At 52.2% G+C, this 12,414-nt stretch overlaps 1 protein-coding gene across 1 annotated transcript; it reads right to left on the minus strand.

Moving 5' to 3' along the window:
- Positions 1-5,419: 5,419 nt before the first annotated feature.
- Positions 5,420-10,462, minus strand: NEFM (neurofilament medium chain). Its single transcript, XM_021547905.3, has 3 exons — positions 9,384-10,462; positions 8,756-8,880; positions 5,420-7,392 (listed from the first exon to the last, which is right to left on the minus strand). The coding sequence occupies exons 1-3, from the start codon at positions 10,443-10,445 to the stop codon at positions 6,024-6,026; spliced, it is 2,556 nt and encodes an 851-aa protein (XP_021403580.2). The 5' UTR covers positions 10,446-10,462; the 3' UTR covers positions 5,420-6,023.
- Between the last annotated feature and the right edge of the window lie 1,952 nt (positions 10,463-12,414).

Raw genomic sequence — 12,414 nt, forward strand, 5'->3', positions numbered from 1 at the left:
AAGGAGCTGCCTCTCTCCCCCAGGTGCTGTCTGAGCTCAATCCTGTCAGGGCTGAAGAGCCACATTTTCTTCTGAGAACTTCCCAGGGCCTATTAAAGTTTTGACTGAGCTAAAAAAAGGCACAAGGAAAGAGCATCTCAACAGCAGCACAATTCCACAAGCCATGTCCTGTGCTCTGGGCCTGTCGATGTTCAATTACCTAAAGCTGACACAGAAAATTAAACCTCATAATGCTGCAAATTAAACCAATTTAAATAAATGAAACCCATGGAAATTTGAGTTAAAGTAGGCATTAATGGCTGCACTAGACTTTACAGGAAGATTTGTCTGGATGAGTTTTTGCACAGGATTTTGGGGTAACTAGATTTTATGCACTGGTGATGGGGCATCAGTTTGATTTGCATTGGTTCTCCTCAACAGCTTTGTACACAGAGAAAAGAAATCTCTTTTTTATATACACTTTTTTAGGAGGGTTTAAAGGGTGACAAAAAAGATGATGATGAATGAAGTAAGCACTTACAATTATTATTCCACATTCCCAAGAAAAGCAGCAAGAGAAAGAAGAAGAAGCTTGGTCAAACCATTCAGCAAAGCAGTAATTCCAGTAACTCAGAGTTCCACTATAATTTCCAATCTTTTTTTTTCCCTACTTTCTTATGAGTTTGATGCTTTTGAGAACCAGAAGTAAAATAATCTTCACTTTCTTCAACAACACCTCTTAAATATTTCATTTTCCATTTCCCCCCTGCTTTTAATGGCGATTTTTCTCCCTGTGTTTATGCAGAACTATTGCTACAATGCAGATTTTACTTTTTCCTCTCCAGGACAGGGGTGAGGAGAGCTGGGGGGACTTGCAGAGCTCTTTCCAGAGAGCTTTTAAAGCAGTGGGGGGATGGAGGGGAGCTGCTCCTGCGGGGTGTGACAGCTCCAGCTCCCCCAGCACTGTTGGGGCTGCTGCTGGGAGATAAGGAGTGAGAGCTGGTTCTGAGAAATGAGAGCAGCTTCTGGGAAATGAGAGCAGCTTTGGGAAACTCCCCAAGTGCTCCTGGCACTCAGCTGGGAGAGAGGGGCTGCTCCTGTGCGGCAGGCACGTTTCTCTCCCTCTCAGGATGTTCATAGAGGTGCACAGAGAAATGAAAGAGAAAACAATTTCTGTTTCTGCTCCTTGTTTTTCCCACGTGGAATGTGTTTGGAGAATTGTTTCCCTGGGGTGATGGCTTGGTTGGATTCTGGTGAGGATTGAGCCTGATGGCCAATCCAATCCAATCCAATCCAATCCAACCCAATCCAATCCAATCCAATCCAATCCAATCCAATCCAATCCAACCCAACCCAATCCAACCCAACCCAATCCAATCCAATCCAATCCAATCCAATCCAATCCAATCCAATCCAATCCAACCCACCTGTGCCTGGTTTCTTGAGAGAGGGTCACGAGTTGTGTTAGAGTTAGATAGAGTCAGAGAAAGTCGTATGTAGTTTTAGTATCCTCCTTTTCTATAGTATATTAATGTATTTTAGCATAGTTACAATAAAGAAATCATTCAGCCTTCTGAATTGAGTCAGACATCATCATTTCTTCCCATTGAGAAGATACAACTCGTGACCCTCTCTGAGAGTCCAGCCCCAGGTGGGTTGGGTTGGATTGGGTTGAGTTGAGTTGGGTTGGATTGGATTAGATTGGATTGGATTGGATTGGATTGGATTGGATTGGATTGGATTGGATTGGGTTGGATTGGATTGGATTGGATTGGATTGGATTGGGTTGGATTGGATTGGATTGGATTGGATTGGATTGGATTGGATTGGATTGGGTTGGATTGGATTGGATTGGATTGGATTGGGTTGGATTGGATTGGATTGGATTGGATTGGATTGGATTGGATTGGATTGGATTGGATTGGATTGGATTGGGTTGGATTGGATTGGATTGGATTGGATTGGATTGGATTGGGTTGGATTTGCCATCAGGCTCAAACAATCCTCACCAGAATCCAACCAAGCACTCACCCCAGGTAAAAAATTCTCCAAACACATTCCAGATGGGAAAAACAAGGAGCAGAAATAGAAATTGTTTTCTCTTTCATTTCTCTCCGTGCACCTCTATGAAAATTCCTGAGAGGGAGAGAAACGTGTTGCCACATCAGCCCTCTGCATCGCTCTTCTCTTTGGGAAGCAAAGCTCCCCCGTGCAGCCCGAGCAGCACGGGCAGAGCTCCAGCAGCTCTCCCCTCTCTCCTGCTGCCGTTCCCAGGCTGATCCCTGCTCCCTCGGTTATTTTTATTGCGTTGCAGCTCCTTTTTAATGCGTTGCAGCTCCGCAGGGCTGAGTCAGCCCCGGCAGGAGCTGCAGCAGGGCTGGCTCTGCGGCGAGCCACGGGCTGGGTCCCCAGTCCTGCCCTGCTGCCCAGCCTGGAGGGGACAGCTGGGCTGGGTTTCTGGGCTCCCGGAGCTGTGGGATGCATCCTGCTGCCGGCAATTTTACCTTGGAAAATCCAGGCGCTGCCTTTGACGCAATGCAGTAAAAGCTGGCAGAGGGAGGCTCAGGAGAAACTTTCAGCCGAGTTGCAGCTGCGAGTGAAGCCAGAAGTGTCCTGAGGGTCTTTCCTGCTCTTTGGGTCTGGACCAGGCTGAGATTTCATCCCAGGGAGGTGCTGGATGCTTTCCCAAGGTGCACACACACTCCTCCCACCCCTCCTCGCCCCTCACCTGTACAGAACACTCACGTTGCAGAAATTCACTTTCTAATGACTCAATAATTCACAGTTCATCATTTGCTGCCATCCCAGATTTGTTAAGGATACTTTAATCCTGAAAAAGCAGCAAAAAAAACCCAAATGTGTATAGGGAGAGCACAAACCCAGACGGCTGGAGAATATTCTGGTGCCTGACTCAGCTCCCTGGCAAATGCATCCTGTTTGTGTTTTGTAACCCTTCCCGGCTTATTCCCACCTGGAATTCTGTTCTGGGATGCTGAAAGATAACTGTAGCACCTCCACAACCCAGCACAGGAAAAAGATCCTGGTTTAGAGCTCTCAGCTCTTGAAGCCACAGCGGTCTGAATATCCCACCTTTAAAAATATGCAGAAATCTTCACTGTAAATTCCTTTAATTATTATTTTTCCCTTCATAGATATTTTTTTCCTATTGTTTAATGAACTTCTTTGTCTGAAAATAATTATTCCCATCACTTTTTCTGTGCAGTCTGGAGGAGTAATTGGTGCAGAACAGGCAAATAACATCCTATTTATGCCTCTCTGCCCGGGAATTGTGCTTTCCTTTGAATCTGTTTGATTGCAGATGCCAGTAGACAAAACCTCTTGGCACCATTAAATATTAATCAGTTCTTACAGTTTTATAAACATTTAGAAATGTGTTAACCACTTGCTTGTTCCTCTTAGGATTTGCTGGGAACATCTGCAGTGGGAAATGGACTAAATGCAAAAAACCAGAGTGTTAGAGCAGGGGAAATAAAAATACAGTTGGGGTAATAACTAAAAGCTGTGCGATATTTTGGGTGGGAAAGGGGTGAAATGAGGATGTTGTGAGGATCATGCCAAGGGTTTTCCAACCAGAAGCACCCAGGGAATGGAGGTACCCTGGGGTTAGCCCAGTCCCAGGAGCAATCCTGGATTGCCGAGTGCAAACAGGAACAAACCCACACAAATCCTGATTTTGGGGTCCCTGGAGCTGTGTCCCACCAGCACCGAAGAGAAAGAAGAGCAAAGGAATCCCAACATGAGGAACAGCCCTGCTGGGGTCCCACCTGCACATGTTAAATGTTCCCCAGTCTCCTGCTGATGCCAACATTGAATCCACGTGCAAGGTGGCCTTTCGTCTCCGTGCTGGACATTCCCAACTTCCCACTCTGAGGGATGGATTTTGCAGTTTTGGACATTTTAGTGGCTTCTAGAACTTATTTGGAAGCACATCCACATAATTCCATGTCAAATATTGGTCTCTGCTTTAATCATGTTGCTCTCTTGAAAATTTTGTTTAAATCTGAGGGGAAAACACCTTCAATGGTCACAAACCTTTGGGCACTTTGTGTTTTGACACAATTTGATGTCAATACCAAAACCAGGGGAGTGCTGAACTCCTTATTCCTAAAGGTAAAGTTATTTTTGTGTCACACCCACACGTGACTACGGAGAAGCTGCTGTTTAATTTGTTAACTCTGCTTTAATTAAGCATCACTCAGCAGCCAAGCTGTCGAGCACAGATTCCCATTATTGAGAGCAGCAGGAGAAACATCCATGGGTTTATTTGGAAGCCTCATCTGCTGTGGGCTCTCCACCACTTCTCCAGTGAAGAACATGCTGAACCCTTTCAATTAAAAACTCCTTGATCTTCAATTATTGATGGGGCGAAGGCACATGGAAATTCTAGATTTTAACCAGACCCTCAATTCAGCAACAGAGTTCAGGGTAGTCCATGGCCTGAATGCAGGCGTGGAAATTATTTGCATTTCTTTGTGAGTTATGGGAGGTGGGGCAGCAGCTGGAATCTTAATTTTCTTTTTAAAATGGAAAATACACACAATATTAATCTTATAATGACAAAGCAATTCCCACATTGGAGTTGGGGGTTTATCTCTTCCCTTTGTTTCATTTGTCTCCGTCTATTTTTCCATGTGCAGCAATTTTCTGTTGGCTTTGTTCTTAACAAAATAAACTAACCTCCTTGGGTTAATTTTTGATTTTAGAGTTTTGTGTTTAGAGGCAGATTGAACTTTTTGGTTATTGGAACCAGAGAATTAACGAGGAGGTTCCCATACAATGAAAGCAAGAGGGGGTAAAATAATCAGAACCAAACCCATTTCGAGGGTCTTGTGGTGGCTTGGCTGAGTCCCTTTAATGGGATTTTGCTCAGTTAAGTGACAAACTGGTGCCACAGAAGATGCCACAGCCAGCCTCTCTCCCCAGGAAAATCAAGGAATTATTTGGAAATTGGCTCTCCGTGTGTGGATGTTGGGGTGTAAGGAGGACAACAATATTGCAACAATACTTGCAGATTTTAACATTTTTGGTTCGGTACAAGCAGGACTGAGGGCTTAGAGACTTTCTTTCCCCTCTTAAAAAAAAAAAGCAATTGCAACCCTCCTAAGCACCTCAAGGCCAGGCAGAGGTGTTCAATGGATTCCTCTTTCCTCTAGAAAATTTGGGATATGGCTGTTATTTTCTTAATCCAGCCTTTTTGTTTTTAGAGGAATTTTGTCCATCATATCCAACACCCAAGCCACAGAACGTCCTGCGCTGGATGGGACCCCCAAGGACCATGAAAGTCCAACTCCAAGACAAATGAGAACATTAAAGAAAAGATCCTCAACCAATTATCAACCCATGCAGCTGCATTCCCATTCAGGAGAGCATCCAGCTTAGGGAAGGGCTTAAATTGGGAAAAAAAAGCCATCAGAACAAGTCATGTTTTCATATTGACCTTTATTGAGCAAGAACTGCTGTGACTGTTTTACATCAAACAACAAAAGGTTGCGTACTGTGCATGTCAACAAGGTTCTCCCAGGAGTAAAAGTCCACCCTAATTGCACCAGTGAGGTAAACATAATTAGTTATAAGTAGCTTTTTTTTTTTTTTTTTTTTTTTTTTTTTTAAGGCTAGGAGAGTTCTGGTTCTCATGAATACTCTATTACTGTTTTCGGTTTGGTTTTGGCTCAGTTGGTTCTTTGCATAATACATCTGAACTCGTTCCTCAGATACATCCCTCCAACAGCTCAGGAAATTCAGAGAAGCTTCCTCTGCACATTTCATCTCATGCACTAGTAGTAGCAGTATTTTTTTGTAGATCCCCAAGCTCTGTGGAGGGAGTACATCTTGAGCCTGCATGCATTCCCCCCCCCTTCCCTATATTGCACGAAAAAGTAAAATACTGTGTGTCTGGAGCCTCCGTGAGAGAACCCGATCTGCTTTGAAGCCGTCACCCACATGCATTTTGCAGCTGTCTATGGCTTAACCTTTTGCACCGACCCAAGCTCTTGAATTGGTTTGAATTTTAGCTATGGTTGCTTTTATTCGCTCTCTTTAATCTCCTTTACTACAGCATGTGAAGTGACTTTCTCCACTTTCTTGGTGGACACCAACTTCTCCTCAAAGCTTTCTTCGTGCTCCTCCACCTTCTGCGTGACCGTCACCGACTTTGTGATAAACGTGGTGCCACTGTCCCCACCCTCCCCTGTGATTTTCTCTGCTTTTTTGGTTACTACGATTTTCTCAGCCTTGTCATCCACGGGGCTCACATCGAGGCCGTTGGTGACCACTCCCTTGTCTTCCTCCTCCTTCTCTTTGGATTCCTCCTCCTTCTTCTCCTCCACCTCCCCATTGACCGCGATGTCCTCTTTCCTGGACTCCTTCTCGGCCTCGGCGCTAACTTTCGTTACCTTGGTGACAGTGATGGTTTCCTCCACCACAGCCTTGGCATCCTTGGCTGGGGAGGGAGGCTTCTCCGGGGACCGGGGCTTCTCGGGCGTCACGGCCTTCTCGGGCGTGCGCGCCTTCTCCGGGCTCGCCGGCTTCTCGGGCGTGCGCGGCTTCTCCGGCGGCGCCAGCTTCTCCAGGCCCACGGCTTTCTCGGGGCTCACAGCCTTCTCGGGGCTCACAGCCTTCTCGGGGGTGGCAGCTTTCTCGGGGGTGGCAGCCTTCTCGGGGGTGGCAGCCTTCTCCGGGGAGGTCACCTTTGGTGTGGCCGGTTTCTCTGGCGATGCCGCTTTCTCCTCCTCCTTGGCCGCCTTCTCCGTTTTCTCCGCCTTCTGTTCTTTTGCTGCTTCTGCAGGTTTTTCTTTGGGGGCGGCCTTGGCCGGCTCTGTTACGGGAGATTTGGGGGGGGACTTTACAGGAGGTGTTTTGACCTTCTCTGCCTTTGCTGGTACCTCTTCAGCTTTGCTCTTGGCCTCAGGTTTTTCCTCCTCTTCCTCTGCTTCCTCCTCTTCTTCCTTTTCCTCAATTTCTTCTTTTTCAGAGCCGCCTTCTTCTGCGGCATCAGATTTTGCAGCTTCTTCTTCCTCCTCTGCTTCCTCTTCCTCCTTCTCTTCCTCCTCAGCTGCAGCTTCTTGTTCTGCAGGAGCCTTCTCAGAAACTTCTTCCTCTGCAGCTTCTTCTGCTTTTTCTTCCTCCTGTTCCTCTTGCTGGGCCTTGGCTGCCATTTCTTCCGCGATGGCTGCCAGGGCATCTTCCATCTCAGACTTTTCATCCTCCACCTTCGTCTCTTCAATGATTTCTTCTACAAACTTGTGCTGGACCTTCAGCTTTGGTGGTTCAATTTTTGTTTTCTGGATTTTGGTGGATGCTATTGTGACAGAGGGTTGTCTGTGTGTGAATATGGGACCGGTAATGCTTCCAGAGAAGGCACTGAATCTTGTCTCCTCACCCTCCAGCAGCTTCCTAAGGGAATCAGGAGGAGAGAAAAAGAAGAAAATTAGCATTACAAAACCAAAATAAGGGACAGCTATGGGAATAATTGTTTGTCCCATCCTCGGAAGTGTCCAAGGCCAGGCTGGACGGGGCTTGGAGCAGCCTGGCATAGTGGAAGGTGGCCCTGCTTTGGGATGGGCTTTAAGGTGTCTTCCATCCCAAACCATTCCAGGATTCTACAACATTTCCCTGCTGCACTATTCCTCTGCCAGCAGGACGGAACCAGTTTGCTGTGGAATGTGCTGGAACTCACCAGAGCCATCCACTGCTCACAGCCCCAGCCCAGCTTCCCTTGAATCTGCTCTTTTCCAAAACTCACATTCAGCAGTTTTTACCTCGCTTACGGCTCGTGTGACACCTGCAGTGATCAGTTCAAATTCATCTTTACTGTCAGAAAGTTTTATTATGGCGTAAATCAGCAGGGATTAGGACAAACTAACTAATTGAATAGGATTCATTATGACTTAGGCAAACAGAACTTGACACAGCCAACAGACCCAAATCAAATATTGTGTCTGAGACAATTACAGCTGATTAGAGCATGTGTTCTAATTTAATAATTTGGGCATCCACCTTCTCTTTGTGGGAATATGAGAACTGGAGGCTTCAGCTGACTTTGGCAGCAGGCAGCTACAGCCCCTGAGGTGTCTGTATGTCTGAGCAACCTCAGAAATTTCAACAGATCTGGAGATGGGGGTGTTTTTTTGTTGCTTTTACTTTTCTTTTATTCAAGCGTTTTTCTGTGACCCAGAAAAATCAGGAGCTCTCCAGTGAGAGTTCTGAAGTGATACAGAGGAGACTAAAAAAACCTGCCAGGTGATGGCAACAGCAAGCAACGCTGAGCTCGAGATTAGAGCAGATGCCTCTGAAGGAAAGTTGAGCAAGAAAAGTAAAAGTGTTTGTGACAGACAGATCAGCACTCGCTGCCTCAAACCATGATCAAGCAAAATCACTGTCTCTCCCAGGCGATAAAAGGGAGCTCTGGTGACAAGCCCTGCATGCCTGGCATCTGCAGAGCGGGCGGGAATTAAAAATAACCTCGTCTTTCGCTGCATCTCCTGCTCGGGCGGCCAAGGACAGAATGCGGCACGGGAGCCGCCGCACTGAGTCACGCTGTGCTGTGCCCGCGGGGCTCGCTGGCAGCTCTGCCGCTCATTAGCTGGTCCCTAATGACCTTCCGGGCTCTCACTGGGCTGCAAGGATTTAGCCAAGCTCTCCTTTCACCCGTGTTCACTGCCTGCTGGTCTTTCTTAGCTGTGGCAGCGCTTCCTGAGCCAGCAGCATCTGCAGTGCTATTAATATTCCAGGCGTGTCGGCAAAGATCCCACTGTACCTGTATGCAGCAATTTCGATGTCCAGGGCCATCTTGACATTGAGGAGGTCCTGGTACTCCCGCAAGTGACGAGCCATTTCCCACTTCGTTCCTCTGAGCTCGTTTTCCAGCTGGTGAATCGTGTCCTGCAAGGGAGACGCAGAAAACCCCTGTGAGGCTGACAGACGCCGCACGGGGGGACAGAGCGGGCAGAACTTCTCCGAGGGGACTTTTAGAAACTCTTCCCGCTGCTCGGGGAGGCAGGGCTGGCATCAGAGCAGGACCCACCCGCTCCCACCGCCGTCCCCCCCCGCCTTCCGCATCCCTCGCTGCGGAGCCGGCACAGGGCGCTTCCCGCATCCCTCCACGCCAGAGCGGGCACGTCCCGCATCTCTTCATCCCGGGGCGGGCACGTCCCGCATCTCTTCATCCCAGAGCGGGCACAGGGCACGTCCCGCATCCCTCCACGCCAGAGCGGGCACCGGGCACCTCCCGCATCCCTCCACACCACAGCGGGCACCTCCCGCGTTTCCTCCTCCCAGAGCGGGCACCGGGCACCTCCCGCATCCCTCCCACCGGACCTCTCCCGCACCCTCCTCCCCGGAGCCGGCACCGGGCACGGGACAGCCCCGCGCCGCCTCCCCGGTACCTGATAGGTGGTGAGGTCGTTATTGTGGCGCTCCTCGATGTCGCTGAGCTGCCTCTCCAGCGACTCCTTGGTGCCGCGCACCGACTCGAGCTCGATGCTCTTGGACTGGAGCTGCCGGCGGTACTCGGCGATCTCCTCCTTGGCGGAGCGGATCGCCTCCTTGTTCTGCTCGGCCGCCTCGGTGAGCTTGGCGTAGCGGCACTTGAACCACTCCTCGGCCTGGTGCATGTTGTGGTCGGACTGGCACTCGAGCTGGGCGCGGATCTCCTTCAGCGCCGTCGTCAGGTCTGTCTTCAGGTAGTCCTTCCTCTCCACGGTGGCGTGGGACGCCTGCAGCTGCGCCAGCAGCTCGGCCACCTCCTCCTCGTGGTTGCCCCTGAGGAAGGCCACCTCGTCCTGCAGCGACTGCACCTTCTTGTCCAGCTCTGCGCGCATCAGCGAGGCCTCCTCCATCTCCTTGCGCAGGGCGCGGATCGTCGCCTCCGTCTCGTCGCGCAGCCGCGCCTCATCCTCGAAGCGCTCCCGCAGGCGCTGGATGTCCTCCTCGATGTGCTCCGAGTCCAGCTGGATCTGCGCCTTCTCGTGGCTCACCTGCTCCAGCGCCCCGCGCAGCTCCCGCAGCTCCTGCTCGTAGGCGTCGCTCAGCTGCGCCCGCCCGGCGTGCTTCTGCCGCAGCGCCGCCAGCTCCGCCTCGATCTCCTTGTTCTGCTGCTCCAGGTAATGCACCTTCTCGATGTAGCCGGCGAAGCGGTCGTTGAGCCCCTGCAGCTGCTCCTTCTCGTTGGAGCGGCTCAGCTTGAGCTCGGCCGCGCCGTTGAGCAGCGAGGACTGGCTCACGTCCAGGCTCTCGGCCGAGCTCAGCACCGTGGAGCCGTAGGCGGCCCGCGGGCCGCCCAGGTTGGGGCGCTTGTAGGAGGAGGACACGGTGCTGCCCGAGCCCCGCGACCACGACTGCGAGCGGAAGCCGCTGGACGGGGACGCGCTGGCGCGGCTGTAGGTGGCCCGGGTCTCGGTCACCCGGCGGTACGAGGGGTTGCCCAGGGGCTCCATGGTGTAGCTCATGGTGGGGCGCTGGGGGGCGGCGGTGCGGGGCTGCTCGGGCCGCCGCCGCCCCTTTTATAGCCGCGCCGGGCGGCTGCGGGGCGGCCCCGCACACGTGTGCGGGGGGCGGCTCCCCCGGCCCGCCCCGCGCCCCGCCCCGGCTCCCCCTGCCTTCCCTCGCCGCGTCCCGGCCGCCCCTGCCCGGCCCCCGGCACCTCCCCGCTGCCCCTTCCCCTTCCCCGCTGCCCTGGCTGCCCCCTCCTCCCCTTTCTCCTCTCCATCGCCCACCCGCTGCCCCCTTGTCCCCGCTGCCCCCACTGCCTCCTTTCTTCCTCCTGCTGCCCCCTTCCCTTTCCCGTGTTCCTTCCCTCTTGCCCTTCCTCCTTCTCCGCCTTTCCCTAGGCCAGCACCCTCTTTCTTTCCTTCCTTCCATTCTTTCCTTCCTTTCTTCCTCCCTTATTATCTGTTCTTCCCTTTCTTTTCTCCCATCCCTTTCTTTTGTTTGTTTGTGGTTTTTTTTCCCTTCTTCTTCTCTTGTTTTCTTTCCCTCCGTTTCTTTCCCCGATTTTTTCCATTCCTTTTCCCTCCTCCCCCTCTTTTCCTCTCTTTTCTCTCCCGCAGCGCCCACGGCAGAGCGGAGCGCGGCGCCGGCCCCGGGCGCTGCCGGGGGCTGCAGAGCGGGGTAGGGCCGGGGGCCGGGCTGGGGAACCGGGAGCGCGATCCGGGAATTGGGATCAGCTCCTCCGTCAGCACGGACAGGGGGAGCCGCGGATGGGTGGGGAGGGTCCTTCCCCCCGTGCCCCATCCCCCGGTCCCCGGGCGGGCTCTGCTGTGAAGGTCGCAGCGGGAGGGGAGGCGGCGCTCGCCGGGGCTCTGCGGCACCGAGCGCTCCCCGGCTCCGGGGGCTCTGCGGGAGGAGCGGGGGGAAGCCCTGGAGCGCTCAGCAAGAGTTTAGGAGACCCCCCGGCATCCCAAATCCTTGCTCTTGGTTCTTCTCTTCCTTCCTCTCTCCCCTTCTCTTTTCCTCCCACCCATCTGCTTTGATCTAACGCTTGGTGCATTGCTCAGAATGAATAATAAATTGTTTGAAACCTTGTTAGAAATTACGGTTATGGGGGGAAATAGACTTTGTATGGGCTGCATGACAGTGCCTGGCTGCCATCCAGGCTCTGAGCTCCTCCTGGAGGGATTACAGCTACGGAGGAAACGGATAGTAAACTACAAAGAGACAAAATAAAATAAAATAAAACAACCGAAACCCTCAAAAAAAAAAAAAAAAAAAAAAAAAAAAAAAAAAAAACCCCAAAACTGCTGCTGCTAGAAAAACCCCGGCCACAGCTTGCACGGAAAAGCAGAGGGACGCTGCGGGGGGAGAGCTAACGCCTCGCTCAGAAGGTGCAGAAAAGGCTCTGTCTGTGTTCACAGCCGGAATTTTCGAGCAGATGATCTCGTGAAAGGCAAAACCCTCCCGACAAAGCACCTGGCCGCCTTCCCGGTGGGGCTGAGAGAGCCGGGCAGCTCTGGGGGACGGGGCTGAACTTTGCCGAGCACATGGAGCCTCATGGCGCTGTCAGAGGACTGCAGCACTGCAGTCAGCAGAGCCCGGCTCCATCCCGGCTCCATCCCGGCTCCATCCCTGCTCCATCCCCGGCTCCATCCCGGCTCCATCCCTGTTCCATCCCTGTTCCATCCCTGCTCCATCCCCGGCTCCATCCCGGCTCCATCCCCGGCTCCATCCCGGCTCCATCCCCGGCTCCATCCCCGGCTCCATCCCGGCTCCATCCCGGCTCCATCCCCGGCTCCATCCCGGCTCCATCCCGGCTCCATCCCCGGCTCCATCCCCGGCTCCATCCCGGCTCCATCCCCGGCTCCATCCCGGCTCCATCCCGGCTCCATCCCGGCTCCATCCCCGGCTCCATCCCTGTTCCATCCCGGCTCCATCCCGGCTCCATCCCTGCTCCATCCCTTCTCCATCCCGGCTCTGCTCCCG

Source organism: Lonchura striata, chromosome 32, assembly GCF_046129695.1.
Source record: "Lonchura striata isolate bLonStr1 chromosome 32, bLonStr1.mat, whole genome shotgun sequence".
NCBI lineage: Eukaryota > Metazoa > Chordata > Aves > Passeriformes > Estrildidae > Lonchura > Lonchura striata.